Source organism: Brachypodium distachyon, chromosome 3, assembly GCF_000005505.3.
Source record: "Brachypodium distachyon strain Bd21 chromosome 3, Brachypodium_distachyon_v3.0, whole genome shotgun sequence".
In the NCBI taxonomy this organism is placed as follows: Eukaryota; Viridiplantae; Streptophyta; class Magnoliopsida; order Poales; family Poaceae; genus Brachypodium; species Brachypodium distachyon.
In genome coordinates, this window is record NC_016133.3 from 4,195,856 (window position 1) to 4,212,013 (window position 16,158).

The 16,158-nt window shown below is 45.3% G+C and overlaps 3 protein-coding genes and 1 non-coding gene across 4 annotated transcripts; 2 read left to right on the top strand and 2 right to left on the bottom strand.

Moving 5' to 3' along the window:
- Window positions 1-1,395: 1,395 nt before the first annotated feature.
- Window positions 1,396-1,468, bottom strand: TRNAE-CUC. The gene has a single exon. It is a non-coding gene; the product is annotated as a tRNA-Glu (tRNA).
- Window positions 1,469-2,839: 1,371 nt separating this feature from the next.
- LOC100832461 (serine/threonine-protein kinase BLUS1) lies at window positions 2,840-7,731 on the top strand. The gene is made up of 16 exons (XM_003570967.3): window positions 2,840-3,367; window positions 3,467-3,724; window positions 3,833-3,960; window positions 4,042-4,083; window positions 4,262-4,343; window positions 4,435-4,503; window positions 4,605-4,775; window positions 4,867-4,932; window positions 5,090-5,158; window positions 5,336-5,461; window positions 5,546-5,607; window positions 6,179-6,276; window positions 6,466-6,548; window positions 7,050-7,108; window positions 7,220-7,263; window positions 7,358-7,731. The coding sequence occupies exons 1-16, from the start codon at window positions 3,146-3,148 to the stop codon at window positions 7,396-7,398; spliced, it is 1,620 nt and encodes a 539-aa protein (XP_003571015.1). The 5' UTR covers window positions 2,840-3,145; the 3' UTR covers window positions 7,399-7,731.
- A 1,283-nt stretch (window positions 7,732-9,014) lies between these two features.
- On the top strand, window positions 9,015-11,926 carry LOC100825516 (HD domain-containing protein 2). The gene is made up of 7 exons (XM_003570579.4): window positions 9,015-9,248; window positions 9,324-9,489; window positions 9,671-9,781; window positions 10,177-10,256; window positions 10,546-10,582; window positions 10,827-10,868; window positions 11,458-11,926. The coding sequence occupies exons 1-7, from the start codon at window positions 9,015-9,017 to the stop codon at window positions 11,517-11,519; spliced, it is 732 nt and encodes a 243-aa protein (XP_003570627.1). The 3' UTR covers window positions 11,520-11,926.
- An 873-nt stretch (window positions 11,927-12,799) lies between these two features.
- LOC100832775 (gamma-glutamyl peptidase 5) lies at window positions 12,800-14,302 on the bottom strand. The gene has a single exon (XM_003570968.4). It carries the CDS (start codon window positions 14,160-14,162, stop codon window positions 13,251-13,253), a length of 912 nt encoding a protein of 303 aa, XP_003571016.1. The 5' UTR covers window positions 14,163-14,302; the 3' UTR covers window positions 12,800-13,250.
- Between the last annotated feature and the right edge of the window lie 1,856 nt (window positions 14,303-16,158).

The window sequence follows — 16,158 nt, forward strand, 5'->3', positions numbered from 1 at the left end:
GCTAGTTGAGGCTCGTCGTCATGCGTGTAGTCCGGCCTGTACTCGTGTCATACGGGAGCCCGGGAGATCGATGGCCCAGCTGGTACTGTAGGAACAGGATCGATCGAGTTCGCCTGCATATGGTGCCACGATCCTCTCTGCTCTTTGTCTCCCTCCTGGCCAGGATCGATGTACGCTTGGTTCCATCAGCAGGGCTAAGTGGTATAAAGGCGAGCGATAGGGGCCGGATGATGCCGATCTGTCTGGTGATTTGTGATAGGATCGGAGCCATCGGGCCGGTCTCTCTGCCTGTCTGGTTGCACGAGAGCACACTCATGTGACGGGTGGTGGTATGAGCTGGCGTTTGATGATTGTGATTTTCGGTCGTAATAGTAGGTTATCAACGATAAATAAGAAGGGACCTGTACGTGCCTCCGTTCTAAAATTGACGGGCATCCGTCAAGGTTTCCCAGTTTCTAATGGTTGGTCAAACAAAAACAACAGAAGTCCTTAATAAGTCTTGTCATGAAAAATGTTTCATTATCCTAACATTTTAAAATTATGTGCTAACGTTTTTCATCGGCAGATTTTCTTTTGTAGATGTAGGTTACTACGTACTTCCTCCGTTTAACAGAAAATGTCTCAAATTTGACTAAATTTGGATGCATCTATACACTAAGTCATGTCTAGATACATCTAAATTTTGTCAAACTTGAGACGTTTATTGGACGGAGGGAATACTATGTTTCAGATTTGAAGGGGGTGCTATGCATTTCGGAACGGAAGAGGTGCTGCAATCAATATACAGTACGGGGCAACTTTGCAAGACTTGTTTCTATATCTATCCTGTGATCTAAATTCTTGGCCAGTCAAATTGACCGCATCAGTGTCGCGTTCGTGGCTTCGTGGACAGGCGAGCAAGTTCACTTTACCGATGTTCATAAAAAAATAAATGTATCTATTTTTATAAACTGTCTACATACATCTAATATTTTGAATAAGAATTATGAAATGGGAGGAATACGGCTGTACGCCATGCCGCCGTCAAGCTAGAACTGAACATACGCTCAGGTAGTTCAGTCATCCCCACACCTGTGTCCTCGACCGTCTCGGGGCGCGTGCGTAAGCAGATGGACTCCTCGATCTCTTTGCTCCTGAAAAGCACAACAAGAGGCTGCCCGGCCGCCTCTTTGCGTGATGTGGTTGTGGAGCGAGACAGCGAGCCCGCCGATACGACGACAACAAAGGCGTGTGTGGGAGGAGAAAATCGACGGTTTGGCTGGGCCACAAAATTAGGCTTCTAGATCTGACGATGAAAATGATAAAGTTGCTTACATGGAACCTGGGCCGATTCTTCTAATTTGAAGAGCAGACTTTTCTATTCTGTTGGCCGAAAAGGCAAGAGGGATAAAAAGATTCCGTCGCCGGGACTTGAACCCGGGTCTCTCGGGTGAGAGCCGAGTATCCTAACCACCTAGACTACGACGGATTATGTAGTAAAATTTGCAGGATAATATTAAAGTTATGTTAATCCGTAGTACTCCGTAGAACAGTTTTCCTGATGGGATTGTCCGTTTAAATATCTGCATGCATGGGTCAGTTTAAACGGGTCGATCTCATCAGGACGCACGCACGTACGCTAGCTCCACTTTCTGGACACGTATACGTATTTCCTCAACTTGAACTACACGTCATTAGTACAGTACAGTACTCCACTGCGGAGTATCTGAAACCTTTGCGTACGTACGTACGTGCGGATCACATGGTTCTTGGGTGTGCAATGATATTCCTTTAGCACCGACGGCTACAGTGCAATGCACTGCACATCTAGAAGAGCCTGGAACTAACCAGCTATTTCTCTCTCCGTGGAGAGGAGAAGAACGGTATCAGTCGCGATAAAGTGCGCGGAACTTCTTTTGAAGACAATATCACTGAATCATCCACCCATGACAATCGCACATGTGACATGTCGTCATAACCAAATCGAGCTAGAATCCGTTTGCGATTTCAGTGACTGGCCCGGCCGAACATGGCACGACACACACATGCATGGATATGACCCGGTTCGTCGATCGATGGGTGCTGTGGAGAATCCACGCATGATCCATGTCACGTTCTTTGGTGCTCACGGTTTGCATGGAAAAATAACAAGGCGATCGGCCGGCCTTCCCGTGATCTGCCCTGCCGTCCGTGAAACGCAGGACTGCAGGAGGCAGGGCGCCAGGGGGGCAACGGAAAGCGGGTCGTCCTTTACGTTGATTGCGGCGTCCGTTCACTGCACCGATCGCGTCCGCTTCTCCAAAGATCACTACAGTGCGCGCGCGGCGGGCTGCTCATCGCGATCGATCGATAGTTCGATACTCCTAAAGCCTAAAGGCCGGCGCGTGTGCGTGGTCGTGAACTCTGCTGTTCTTTCTTTCTTCGCCTGTGATCACAACGACTTGGCCATAAACATTTTTATCTCCAAATTCAGGCATCGACATCTAAAGTATGCGGCTATTTCTAAATCGTCTGTTTTTTAGGACGTTTCAGAATCCTTGGATTAAGATCTGAGGATCATCCTCATTCTCTGATCTCCCACTTATTATCGTTTGGATCAAAAATTCGATCGCTAACATGTCGACTGATTTCTGACTTAAAAAAACAGACGGCTTGTCAGTAGCAAAACGGATATTTAAAACATTTTATTACGTCGTTGATTGTACTCCGTATATATTGTTTCCAAAACCCACTACGATCAAAAGGTTGTTCTATTTCTTTCTCTGCAAAGAAACAGAAAACAGAAAAAGAACGAATCAAATACCCGTGCATGCGGTGCGGCCGCGGAGTTCCGGATCCGATATAAATATCTCGCCGGCCTCCGCCCGTATTCTCCCCACCGGCCAACTGCTAGCTCCACCCGGCCCGCCTTTTCTTCCCTCACGAGAAAGAAAGCCCGAGTCGGAGAAGGAGATCCATCTCTCTAGCTCCCTCCCTCCCTCCGCGCCTTGATAATTTCTTCCCACGCCACGATCGAGCCATGGTTCGCCGAACGAGGAGGGTCCTGCCAGATCCCCGCAATCCCGAGCCCAATTAGTCGGGCCGGCCGTTCAGCTTGATTATCCAGGGTTCCTTCGTTCGTTCCGATCGACCGGCGGATCGAGGTTGCTGCTGGTGATTCGGCGCCATGGGGTCCAAGGAGAAGGGGAGCAAGCAGCGGGGAGGAGGGGCGTCGTCGCCGAGGGCCAGGAAGGGCGAGTTCCCCATCCGCGCGGCCGACTACGAGCTGCTCGAGCCCATCGGCGACGGCGCCACCGCCGTCGTCCGCCGCGCCCGCTGCCTGCCCCTCGGCGGCGAGGTCGTCGCCGTCAAGATCATGAACATGGCGCTGCGCTCCGAGGCCGACGTGGTATGCACATCGCCCTAGCTAGCTCCTTTCGATCGATCCCCCCTGCACCAGCTGATTTCCATAACCTCGATCGATCCGAATTCTGCTCGCGACGTGCAGAACAATGCGGCGGAGGAGGTGAAGACCATGATCCTGACGGACCACCCCAACCTGCTCGGCGCCTACTGCTCCTTCACGGAGGGCGAGAACCTGTGGATCGTCATGCCCTACATGGCCGGAGGGTCGTGCTTCCACCTGATGAAATCCTCCTTCCCCAAAGGCTTCGAGGACGAGCGGTTCATCGCCTTCGTGCTGCGCGAGACGCTGAGGGGCCTGCAGTACCTGCATGGCAAAGGACACATACACCGCGATGTCAAGGCATACACATATCTGTGATCCTTTATTAATTTCTCTCTCCATCAGCAATAAAATATGTGAATTCGCTCGGTTTATTAACGTCGTCTTGTTTTGTGGATGAACGCACAGTCTGGGAACATACTGCTTGATCAATACAAAGGAGTCAAGCTTGCCGATTTCGGAATTAGTGCCAGCGTTTACGACTCGATGATCAACAGGAACGGCAAAAGGCACACCCTTGTAGGAACGCCCTGCTGGTAATTATGCATTCAAGCGTGTAATAAACCGTGAATGATTGACTATATTGGACTAATTTAATGTCCTATTTGTTCTTCAAGGATGGCACCAGAAGTGATGGAGCAAAAGGAATACGATTTCAAGTATATATTTACTTGAGTTCTTTTCCGTCGTGTTGTCAATTGAGCATCATATACAAATCTTTACATTGATCGCTTGCTTAATCGAATATGCAAATCTGTAAATCGATCATTTGCTTAATCGAACATACGAATCTCTTAATCAATCGCTTGCTTAACTGAACATACATAACAACTGCAGGGCAGACATTTGGTCTTTTGGGATCACTGCACTTGAACTTGCTAATGGTCATGCTCCGTTTTCTAGTCAACCTCCAGCAAAGGTTTTAGTTACCTTCATCAGTATATCCAGCCTTATCAGGATGTTTTCGTTATGAGAAGTTACTGAGGTTTCTCAAATGATATAATCTGTAGGTCTTTCTCATGACGTTGCAGCATGCACCCCCATCACTTCATAACACAAAGGATAAGAAGTTTTCAAATGTATTCATCTTAATTTATATGGTCTTCTAGATAAAGTACACACAGGGTACTCGATCATACACACATATGGCTATGCTGATTCATTTCTACTGCTTCTGTAGTCTTTTAAGCGAATGATTGGTGCATGTTTAATAAAGGATCCATCCAAGAGGCCAACTGCACAAATGTTACTGGAACTTCCGTTTTTCAAGAAAGTGAAATCTGAGGATAATTATGTAAAATGCATGCTAAATAAAGTGCCGTCTTTGGTTGCTCGGATGCAAACTATAACGGTACGAAGCTTTTGCATTTCACTTCTATTTACCATTTAAAAATAAGCAAGTGTATATAGTGCTGTAATATGCTGCCAATTATTTTGAGCAGGAGAATGAAGCAAAGATGCAAGCAGACAAGAAACCCCATGATAAAATCAAAGAGAAGACATCACATGTCAGTATTGCTAAAACTAATCTCTTTAAGATTGATTCAAATAGTGTCCACTCAATACTTCCTTGTATCATTGTATATATATGGTAGTAATATAAATTGATGTACCATCTTATAAGCACTTATTTAAAATTAAAATCTCAAGTTTGTGAACATGCAGGAGGAATATTTCAAAGGTGTTAGTCAGTGGGACTTTGATATTGAAGACTTAAAAGCACAAGCTACGTTGGTATGAATTTGTATACAATAGAATGTTGATAAGACTTATGCAGGTTAAATTTCATGCAATTATGTTTTGATTCACTTAAAAGCACAAGCTACGTTGGTATGAATTTGTATACAATAGAATGTTGATAAGACTTATGCAGGTTAAATTTCATGCAATTATGTTTTGATTCATTCGTAGTACTCTGATGAGAATGATAGTGATGAAGAAGAGTACTTGCGTTTTCTCTTTGAACTTGATACCGTGGATGAAACTGTTCCACTCCAAGATGTTCAGCCACGTAAATGCTTGAATGATGATAAGAAGGTAATTATTATTCTATATGTTAGTGTTATAGTTAACCTTGTTATGTTTCATTTGTTTCATTAACATTTAATGCTGCATGTTCAGATTATAGGTGATGAAATCGCACCAAAACCAAAATCAACAAATCCAATACAGATAACTCAAAGGTTCGGACGCATAACTTAATTTCTCAATATAATAGTACTCCCCTGGTCCATTTATAAATATAGGTGTATTTGCACTATGCAAGTCAAAGCTTTTACCACATGTTTTTGTATAATATTTTTTAATAAGTTATGGTGTCAACGTTTCATAATGCAAATATAGTTGAATTAGTTGTTTGTCAAAGCTGAACTTCACGATTAAAATGCACATTGCACTAGCTTTTAAAATGATGGAATGTTGTTCTAAGCGAGTTCATGTGGTTCTCCTTTCACTAGTAGTTTTAGGTTTATATCACAAGATTATATTCCTGGTTGAATATCACTTGTAGAGTTGCATTATGAGAACTGAATATACTCACCTGACTTAATAATATGCACTGGTCTAATTACACTACTGCAAAAGTATGTCTAATTACTCTTCTTATCTTATCTTGGATGTATGTGATTCTACAAATGGTTCTGGAACGGCAACCTATCATATTTTCTTATACTCGAAGTTATCTAATGCTAATTTTCTGCGCGAACATAAAACTACATAAGTCTATCTTTCTGACATTTGGGTTTGTTTCATTAGTGTGAAACAGGTTGAAAATGGAGCCCCAAATGGCCTTGTGCGCCACGAATCATTTGAACGACATTCAAAAGTACCTGCCAAGCAACTTTCGAGAGCAGGCACGTTATGAACTTCTTTACACTCCAAAGTAAATGGTTAATAGTCATAAACATGATGTGTAAAGAATTGTTTTAACATATAATAGATCCTTATTCATTGATATTTTATTTATTTTGTAAATACACTATGAAATTTGGTCATTTTACATTTGACGATACAAGTAATTAAGAACGTTTTCCCTTTTGCAGTTTCCAACGTTAAGGATATGGATGAATATCTTGAAAAATCTGCCATTCAAAAGGGCCGTTTTAAAGTGACAACCGAGGAGACGGTATGATTTTGCTATGTAGTTTTGTCTACATCGTTAGATTTTTTAAATTGTTGAAATTGCATAATGTGTCCTTAACTATATTAATATTGTGGTTGCTTATTGGATAAGTTCACAATATCTTGTGTTCTCGCGAAATAAATATCTGCAATTCCTTGTTTACCATTTGAACTCTTTGTGCAGGTTATATATTGCTTCGTCTTAATATCTTATCTCACAATATGACATGTTTGCATGGTTTTTATAGGTCATCCATACATTACTCTAGTATATTATGTAATTGCGGAATCTAGACTTGAAGATTTTTCAACTTCTTATCTTATCCGTGATAACAAATATACCATAGTAGAGGAAATATATGCCCCACTTCATACTGCAACTTTTAGAATCACAGTTGTTTTCTATATTTTGGAATTGAAACATATTTATATATGTGCCAGGAAATACTTTTTGGCATACATTTTTCTAATTTCTCATGAAACCCTTTTTCTTTTGGAACAACAGGAAGCATGTACACCAAGGGAGAAGGAGTTACTAGAACGAATTGCTAGTTTAGAGCGGATGTATGTTTATTCTTATAACACTATTATATCAACTTATACAATCTGAAGTGGAAGTAAAGTTTTTTCGTGAGTATCTTTTATGACCTTCCTACATCTTTACCATTTTTCTAGGCTGCATGTTACCCAAGATGAGGTTGTGAGGCTGAAAGCGAAGGGTAATAACTTTGCTCTTCCATAACAATACAAATTTTCACTAATCGTTCTTATATGAATTTGAATTAATAATTGCCTTGTCATGTTGTCTGCCAGATGGAAAAGGAGCAATGGCATGCGTCCAACAACAAAAGTAGCTGTTACTTTAGTGGTAGAAGAATTAATTATAGCTGTGTGTAGATGTCATAAGATTGTAGTAGGTTCACTTCCACATGTTTCCACTTTCTTAAAGTCCTTGTCAGTTCAGTAGAGATTAGAAGAGCTTTGCGCCATCTCTTCTCCGGATGTAGCTTACATTGTCTTGTGAGATAGTAGGTTATGCTTTCTACGATAGGTTGGCTGCGGTAGTTTGAAATTGATGGTTTATGATGTATTTTACACTCGACAAATTAGTGAGTTGAAGCACGAAGATTACTTCGCTAGTAATTTAATACTGCTATTTGAATAGAAGATGGTGTTTATTTTTATTAGTTTATGACCGCATATTTCTTCTTCTTTTTGCAATCATGCAAGAGAATTCCTCCTCTTTTGTATTATTGAGTTACAATCGGTAGGAACTGTAGAAAATCTTCTAGAGATGCTTGGAAACAGGTAGGCCTGTATCGATATAAAATTCTCAGATTCAGATTCAGCCGAAGCCCTCTCTGTCATGCCTTCTTGCAGGATCACAATGGTCTTCAGATTGTGCTTATTCTCTGAAATGGGTACATCGTGGGTACCACAAGTCCAAATAGTCAGAAGAATTAGCGAGTGAACTGTATTTGCTCTGAGCTATGGTTTTGTCCCTGTGAAGAAAAGTGTATATATGGTTGACTAGCTAGCAGATGTGTATCTTTCAGGAATTTTTTTGTTTCCTGCTCTGTCTAAATGCACAATACTATTGTTTTCTGCCCCTTATGCGCCACGTTGTGTCAGAAGTGTATCACCGTGGCACCTGCTGAAATTCAAAACTGCCTAGGAGCACATGCTCTGAGGTGAAGAACAAAACAATTTTTCTATCGTCAACAAATTTCAAAACTAGTCACACTTGTCAATGTTCAAAACTTCAAATTGAGTGCAAAGTTTTGAAGTTCCTCAGAACGACATCAGCCGCTTAGGACTGTCTGAAAGGAATGTTGTTTTACAGTTTGGTTCCTCAGGAGATTGACGTGAAATTCACATAGCACACTCATCACTCATGTCGCAACGCAGTTGAGCCGCACCGAAGGCACGCAAACGTACAAAGTAATTAAAGCAAACTAACATTACAGAAGGATTAATTAAGTTTGGGCAATAGAACGGTTTAATCTGGATTGACATACGTAGCTAAGTGCTGAAGACAAAATAGACCGTCTCGCATGCTCAAGTCAAGTTTGATGCTCAAATTTTGACGGACAAGCTTAGACAGAGAGATTTTTTTTAGGGAAACTGTAGAGATGTTCTTTTAGGGAAGCTTAGAGAGAGAGATGACCGGTAGCAACAATGATCGTGGACTTTTTTTTTTTTGAGAGCGCGTATGGTGGTCGTTTGATATGCAATGCACGCACGGCTGGCCCATTCCGGCGTTGTTTTGGGGCGGCGAAAACGACCGTGCCACGGCCCACATAAAAAACGTGGAGATCTCTGCGCGCAAGCTGGGCCAGCCACCCGGCAGAGCACAGCACGCTGCTTTCGCGGCCCTTCGATCGGCAACCTCCAGCCTCCCTTCCCAGCCCCGGCATTCCCGGACGGCCACCGCTCCCCACGGCCTCCTCGCCGCTACTTAACCCCAGCCATGGGTGGGAGCCGAGCCCTTTCCCTCTCCTCCCTCTGCGCCGCCTCCCTCTCCCTCGCCGCCGCCACCAGGTCCCCCCTCCACCGCACGCGCCACCTCCGGCCCCGCCTCGCCGCAGCCATGTCGTCCTCCTCCTCCCCCTCGCCCGCCCCGGCTCCAGGCGGTGCCGACTCCGCCGCGGCGCCCTCCGCGTCCTCCGCCATCGACTTCCTCACCCTCTGCTACCGCCTCAAGGTGAGCACCGCTCTGCTGCCTTGCTCTCTCTCTGCTTAATCTTCGTGTGACGGATATGGGCGATTCTGGTTGTAGACGACGAAGAGGGCGGGGTGGGTGAGGCGCGGGCTGCAGGGCCCCGAGTCGGTGGCCGACCACATGTACCGCATGGGCGTCATGGCGCTCGTCGCCGCCGACCTCCCCGCCGGCGTCGACCGGGATAGGTGTGTCAAGATGGCGATTGTGCATGACATTGCCGAAGGTAATCCCGAACCAGTCTTCCTTTGTCAGCTTTTGTTAATTTTTGCAGCTTGCAACTTTAGGATTGTTGAAATGAAGGTGTTGCAATGCATTGCCCTTCCCATTGTGCAAATTACCGATGGTAAGAGTTGCATATCAATATGCTGCTCCGGTTAACTCATTTCAGCAATTTAATTGCCCAGCTATTGTTGGCGATATCACCCCTTCGGATGGTGTGCCCAAGGAAGAGAAGAGCCGTAGGGAGAAGGAAGCTTTGGATCATATGTGTACATTGCTTGGTGGAGGGTCAAGAGGTAAATATCGAAACATGTTAAATAAAAACTTCTATAATTGCCTGCGTTAGAAACTTAGGCTGGCACCGTGCTATAATCCATTTGATACAAGTTTCTTTCAGCATGTGCTGAAGCCTCCTAGTGAGCATACGCACTTGAAGGAAAAGAGAACAAAATATGTGCAACTTTAAATCGCTTTTGTGCCGACGAAACTTAAGTGCCATTATGCCAGTACTCAGTACCAGAGTTTTGAAACTAAACATAACCCAGCCATTTTTAGTTAGTCAACCGCCCTTACACAAATTAGAGAGTGCTATCGTTAGAGAACATGTGAAGTTTTTTGCATTGGTCTTTGCCTTCATGCTTATACTTTTGAGCTGCAGTAGAAATTTGCTTTATCCCATGTTCTTTTTCAGCCGACGAAATCCGTGAACTTTGGACGGAGTATGAGAATAATGCCACTTTGGAAGCGAAGGTTGTCAAAGATTTTGACAAGGTATACATTTCGCTAGATACTTGTCATTTTTACCCTGTAAATCATTACAGATTTGATGTGCATTGACAAGGGATGATAATCGATTCTTAGGGAGAGTTGCTACTGCTAGGAAACTGGCATTGTTGTGATTTAAAGTCTGCTTAGTTTAGTTTGGTAGTCATGGTGTAGGTGAACAAATAGGACCTTAACAATTACTAAACTAGTAACCTTAGGTAGCCATTGACCTTTTGATACAATGGCAGTGCTCATTCTTTACTAACCTTTGTTCTCTTTAATGTTATGTTTTCAGGTTGAGATGATACTTCAAGCACTGGAGTATGAAAAGGGTAAGCTCATGCTGATACAGTGTCTAGTGCTGCATGCATGCATGTTCTGGTGTACTCTGCAAGAGAAAATCAGTCTTTCCCATGCGCAATAGCTATAGTCAACAAAATATTAAATACCTTTACCTAGTACTCTTCTTTATTCTGTATAATTATAAGTGCAGAATACATGCTTAACTCACTGGCACCTTCTGCTCCTGGGGTTTATAGTAACACACTAATGCCTATTTTTTCTGGAAATTTCCAGAGCAAGGGCGGGACCTAGAGGAGTTTTTTCAATCAACAGCAGGTTTGTCTACCTATTTCCCCCTTCCATCAGATTCTGCCGCTGAACTGTCTAGGCTGTTCATTTATTCTTTTTAGTGTTACACACACAGCATGTTTCCTTTTTTATGCGATGGAACAAACAGTAGGACTACAAGCATTAGTAATACATTTGGGAAGAAAAGTTGGAATTTGGTTAATTCAGTACTACACAGTCAGATCTCTGAGGCTTGCTTTCACAGTTGTGAGCAGCCTTGTTTGCTTCATGCCTCATAAAACAAATTTGGAAGTCAGGGTAGCTCCTGAATCTCCAAAAGGACCGGGAAAAAAAATCTCTGCTCGGTGTTGATGCCGTGTCATAAGTTCACCAAGGTCTCAGTCAGTTTCAATAACAATCATAACTGTTGATGAGAAAGCATTCTAGTTATTGGAGTCTGAGTAATTGATACTGACATAAAACAAAAACTAGTTTCCCCTTAAGTTCATTGTTATGACTTGATACATGTCTTCCATCTACACTTCGTCTAATCTCATATTTCCAATGTATTCTCGTTGTAAAATTCAGATATTAGCTAACAAACAAAATTGTATTTTTCTTGTTATTTGCTTTGCAGGGAAATTTCAGACAGACGTGGGAAAAGCATGGGCCGCGGAGATTGCATCAAGAAGAAAGTAAAATCGACTGACCAAACGACAAGGCCTCTCGGTGCTTCTATTTTTTCTTCAGACATAGCTGTCCAGCACCGAATTCGTTTCACATCGAATTCACTTTTACCTTCTTTCTTAGACCTGAGACAAAACTATGCTTGCCACGTTTAAAGTTCCAGATCAGCAAATAGCATTGCTTCAGGGGTTTGGTTCCTCTTGGTCGTAGTTGCCCTGCCATGAAGCTTGTAACTTACACCTGCCTTGCCCCCGTGCTCGCCGGGATCCAACTAGGGAGTCGCCGGACCAGCGGCTTCTCTCTGATGTAAACTTATTCCGCTCACTAAGCATTGTACCACCACTACAGCATATCTCATGGTAACCATGTACTGTAATATCGTATCCATCCGTCTATTAAGGGACTTTCTATTACATGTATCTAGATGCTTTTTAGGCATAGATACATTCATATTTGGACAAATTTTAGTCACTTAATATGAGATGGACTTAATATGAGACGGAGGGAGTATCATTGTACGCCTGATGAAAAAGGCGAGACCAGTTGAGCTAAATGTGTCCCGGCTAAGCGATAAGACGTGTCTCAGATTGATTGCCATGTGGTTGTCCGGATCGCCACTCACGGACAACACCCGGGAAGCTGAGAGCTTTGCAGATCCCCTTTTGATCCATCGGCCGCCCGGCGATAGGTGAAGGTGATGGCTACATTTTTGGACTGTCAGCTGGAATGCACATACGAAATGCAGCAATGCGATTCCGTCGATGCGGCTCTGGCGGTAACACATGTCCAAGAAATGTTAACCTCAGAACCCAGCACTAATTGTAGAAATGCTGATGGCAACTCGATGGATCTGAAGAGCGGGGGCACTGTACTTGTGAAAGCTAACCTCACAAGGAAAGCGACGGTGCTGCTTGTATTTTTCCTTGTCAAATTATTCAGGTAAGCACTAATCAGCTCCAATTACACGTTGATACGAATTGGGATCAAATATTGCTGGTCGCCTTCCTGAACCAAGATAGTACGTATGCCTAGTTTTGAACTTTTGATAATAATCACCGATTGTGAGCCGCCCTTCGATTGGTCCAGAATCAAGCGTGCACGTACGGTCATATACAGATGGTAATACACGTACGGGTCACCTCACTGCCTTCGCTCTCGAGGAGGATCGCCATCGGATTTTTGGTTAGTACTACACGACAAGTGCCAGCATATACAGCATATACCCAGTGGCAATATATTAGCCCGTGGATTGTTGCTTCGTCCGTTTTCGGAACGTTCATACAAGTGGTCCATAAAAATATCTGTATCGATCATACGTACCATATATGGGTTCAGTCTTTTCTGACAAGGAACGAGGACACATGTATAACTTTCTTTCTCTTTTTGGCATTGCGGTTCGAGGTCACGTTGCTTAGCTAGAATTTAATTTAGGCTGTATATAATCCCATTTGTTCCACGTGTTTCTATCTAGCCAACCAATTTATTTTTATTTTCATGTGTATTTTTATAGCAAACTACTCCGTCCTATCCATAAAATAAAAAGTGTCCCGAAATCCTCTATTCAGCCACTCCTGCAATCGTTAGTAATCGGTATATATTGCTGTCTCGCGCGCTGATATGCACGCACAGCTTTTCACCGGCCGTACACGCTGCGGCTGGCACATTTCGATCGATATCTTGGGCCGCTCGCCTCGCATGCAACGCGACAGCCGTGAACCGCCGTACGTGCAAGGTTCTACGAGGCTACAAGCCAACTGCGGTTCCGGCAGGGAAGCTGGGAGCGACGAAGACGTGGTGGCTGCAGCTCATCTCCGCCACCGCCATCGTCCGGTCATCGTCGGAGGCGCCTCGGCCGCCGCCGCCGCGGAGGAAGGCCTTGCAGAGCCCAGTCCAGAACTCGCGGTCCGGCCCGCCGCTCTCCGCCGTGCTCCGCGCTTCCTCCGCCGTAGGCCCATCGATGGCATTCTGGCCCGCGAGGCGGCCCACGAGATTGAGCAGGATGTCGGTGCCGTACTCCGGGTGGCCCTGGATGCCCAGCACGTTGCCACCCACGGCAAACATCTCCACCCTCGTCTTCTCCGAATACGCCAGCACCTTCCCCCCCGGCGGCAGCTCCCACACCTCATCCTGGTGAACCTCGATAATGGAGGCCCGCGAGGCGGCAGTGGCAGTGGCACTACTGATCCGGCCCAGGCCCAGCTCCTGCAAGAACTCAAGATCACCGTTATCTTCGTCCTCCACGAAGGTTATCTTCCTGACCCCGACGTCCCACCCGCCTTTGGCTCTCCCGACGGCCCCGCCCAGCGCGCGGCAGAGCACCTGGTGCCCGAAGCAGACGCCGAGGACGCGCTTGCCCATGCCGTGGGCGGCGCGGAGGAGCGCGCAGAGGCGGCGCACCCAGGAAGGGGAAGCCTCGCCGTGCGCGTCGTGCGGGCTGCCGCTCACCACGAAGCCGTCGTAGAGGTGAAGGTCCTCTGTTGCAGGGAACTCGCCGTCGATCACGCGGAAGCAGTCCCATGTCTCGTTGCCGTTGTCGGCGTCGGAGCGGAGGGCGTCGAGGAAGACGTTGAGGTACCCGCCGTAGGCATTTTTGGAGTAGTCCGAGTCGTGGAGCGCCAGCAGCAGCGCGTACCTCCGGCCGCCGGCCACCGTCATCGTCGGAGATATATAGTGATTGGTCGGGACCGAAGAAACTTGAGTACAGTTTGAGTTAGCAAGCTAGCTAAGCTAGGCAAGTGTACAGTGTGTACTTGCCAGTGACCGAGCTGCAGTGTCCTTGTGTTTGCGATGATGCGATCGAGCTGGCTAAATCTTGGGAGGACTCCTGCTTGCTACTTAAGGAGGTGGGAAGAGGAAGAGATCGACGGAGGAGAGTGGAGTGTGGCTGGGCGCGCAGGTCACTCTGCCTGCTCTGCACGTGGGAGTTGGGGTTGCGTCGCGATCGCTTATGGAACACGTGGTCGCTATGGCTCCTTGTTAAACAATTTTAGACCGTGTATATTTGGACAGTAATCTCGGTTTAACTATATTATAACTCCATGTGAACCAGAGTTTGCACATAGGATTGATTCCATTTTGAGCTAGCCAATATATTTTAGTGTGTGTTTAAATTTTTGGTCTTGGCCAAATGATTGGTCTTTGTTTGGATGGATGCTAGCTACTTGACTAGCCAATGTCACTTTGCCAAATCTAATTTTATTTTTTTTGCCAAATTTGACCAACTATGGACAAGCAAAAGGTTGCCCAATATTTTGGCTAGCCAAATATTTGGCAGACTTAGGATATGTAAATTGACATGATGTCCCACACTCGAGTGAGAGAGTCCCTTGTGGATGGATATACCTCTGAGGCCAAATATATGTGACATGCATTTCGCAAGCATGTGCTCGATGTGGCAGAGGGCTGAGCCAAAAGAGACGACGCGCTTGAGCTCGCTCAGTCCACCTAGTTGCCGCTTCCGCTATCCATCGTCTACCCGCATGACCATGATCATCGATGCCATTGTTGCTCTCTGCTACGTACCGTCCATCTTCCGCCATTCGAAGTATCATGCTCTAGAACGCAAAATCGTTACATTGGTGGATGTGCTCACACATAGACACCATTTTTGCAGACTTATTTTCAATGAACCACTGGCCTGTCTAGGAGAGGGGTGTTGCAAATAGAACCAACTCGTCTGATCGCGTTTTGACAGTGAATACGACACGTCACCTCATGGTTGCCATGGCATATCTATCTGAACAATACATGGAGGTAGACATGGGTCCCACTTGTTAATGACTCAATGGTGATCACCTTCATCTCTCTCCCACCCCCCTCCTTCATTCTCTCTATGTTTGGTACACGATAGTGTTGAGGCGCTCATCGATGTTGATGTCTCAGGCCAAATAGGCTGACGTGCATTTCGCAAAAATGTGTTCGACGTGGAAAGGGTCCGAGCCAAAAAACATGACATGCTTGGCTCACTCAATCCATGCAATTGCCGTTCCCGTTCTCTGTCGTCTACTTATATGCCACAATCATCGCTATTGTTCCTGCTCTCTGCTATATGTAGCCAGGTCCATACCGCTCATCTGTCGCCGCTCTGAGCTAAATTTAAGCCCTGCTCTAGAACACCATGTTCCTGGATCGGTTGTTCTTTCAAGAAATCAGCAAAATCCCTGCTCTATACCGATATAGGCATGCCAGAAGGCTAAAGCTCTAAATTCAAGGCTATATACCAGAGGGAGAATATCTGTCTATCGAGTGCATGCAAGTCTCGTTTCGAAGTATTGATTCCATAAATAAGCCATGTCGGGGAATATTTACCTAAGTCAATCAACAAATGCAAGCAAGCAGCTTAGCTGGCCCTACTCTCCAACACGTTTTTCCGTAGGAACCGCGCGCAGCCCATTTGGTGCCAGAAACACACGCACGGCAAGTGCAAGATCCCTGGGAACACGAGGTGAATCCAGTCTTTACGTGTATGCAGAAGCTAGCTAGTGCCGGTTAGTTTGATCCTAATCCTTTGGGAACACGAGGTGAACGGAATCCACGCTATTTCTACCTCGCTTTATTATAGGCTGCACGTACCCATCACCCGGTGGAACTACACGTCATCATCGGTGTCCTTGTTCCCCTCCAAATTGACTGAGTCAATTACTCCCTCCGG

What these genes read in the sequence shown, in the direction of transcription:
- LOC100832461 (XM_003570967.3), top strand. Translation starts at nt 3,146, where the DNA reads ATGGGGTCCAAGGAGAAGGGGAGCAAGCAGCGGGGAGGAGGGGCGTCG. An exon ending in ACATACACCGCGATGTCAAG is followed by an intron (nt 3,725 to 3,832) that starts GCATACACATAT and finishes ATGAACGCACAG; the next exon opens with TCTGGGAACATACTGCTTGA. An exon ending in CAAAAGGAATACGATTTCAA is followed by an intron (nt 4,084 to 4,261) that starts GTATATATTTAC and finishes TAACAACTGCAG; the next exon opens with GGCAGACATTTGGTCTTTTG.
- LOC100825516 (XM_003570579.4), top strand. Translation starts at nt 9,015, where the DNA reads ATGGGTGGGAGCCGAGCCCTTTCCCTCTCCTCCCTCTGCGCCGCCTCC. An exon ending in TTGTCAAAGATTTTGACAAG is followed by an intron (nt 10,257 to 10,545) that starts GTATACATTTCG and finishes TTATGTTTTCAG; the next exon opens with GTTGAGATGATACTTCAAGC. An exon ending in AGCACTGGAGTATGAAAAGG is followed by an intron (nt 10,583 to 10,826) that starts GTAAGCTCATGC and finishes GGAAATTTCCAG; the next exon opens with AGCAAGGGCGGGACCTAGAG.
- LOC100832775 (XM_003570968.4), bottom strand. Translation starts at nt 14,162, where the DNA reads ATGACGGTGGCCGGCGGCCGGAGGTACGCGCTGCTGCTGGCGCTCCAC.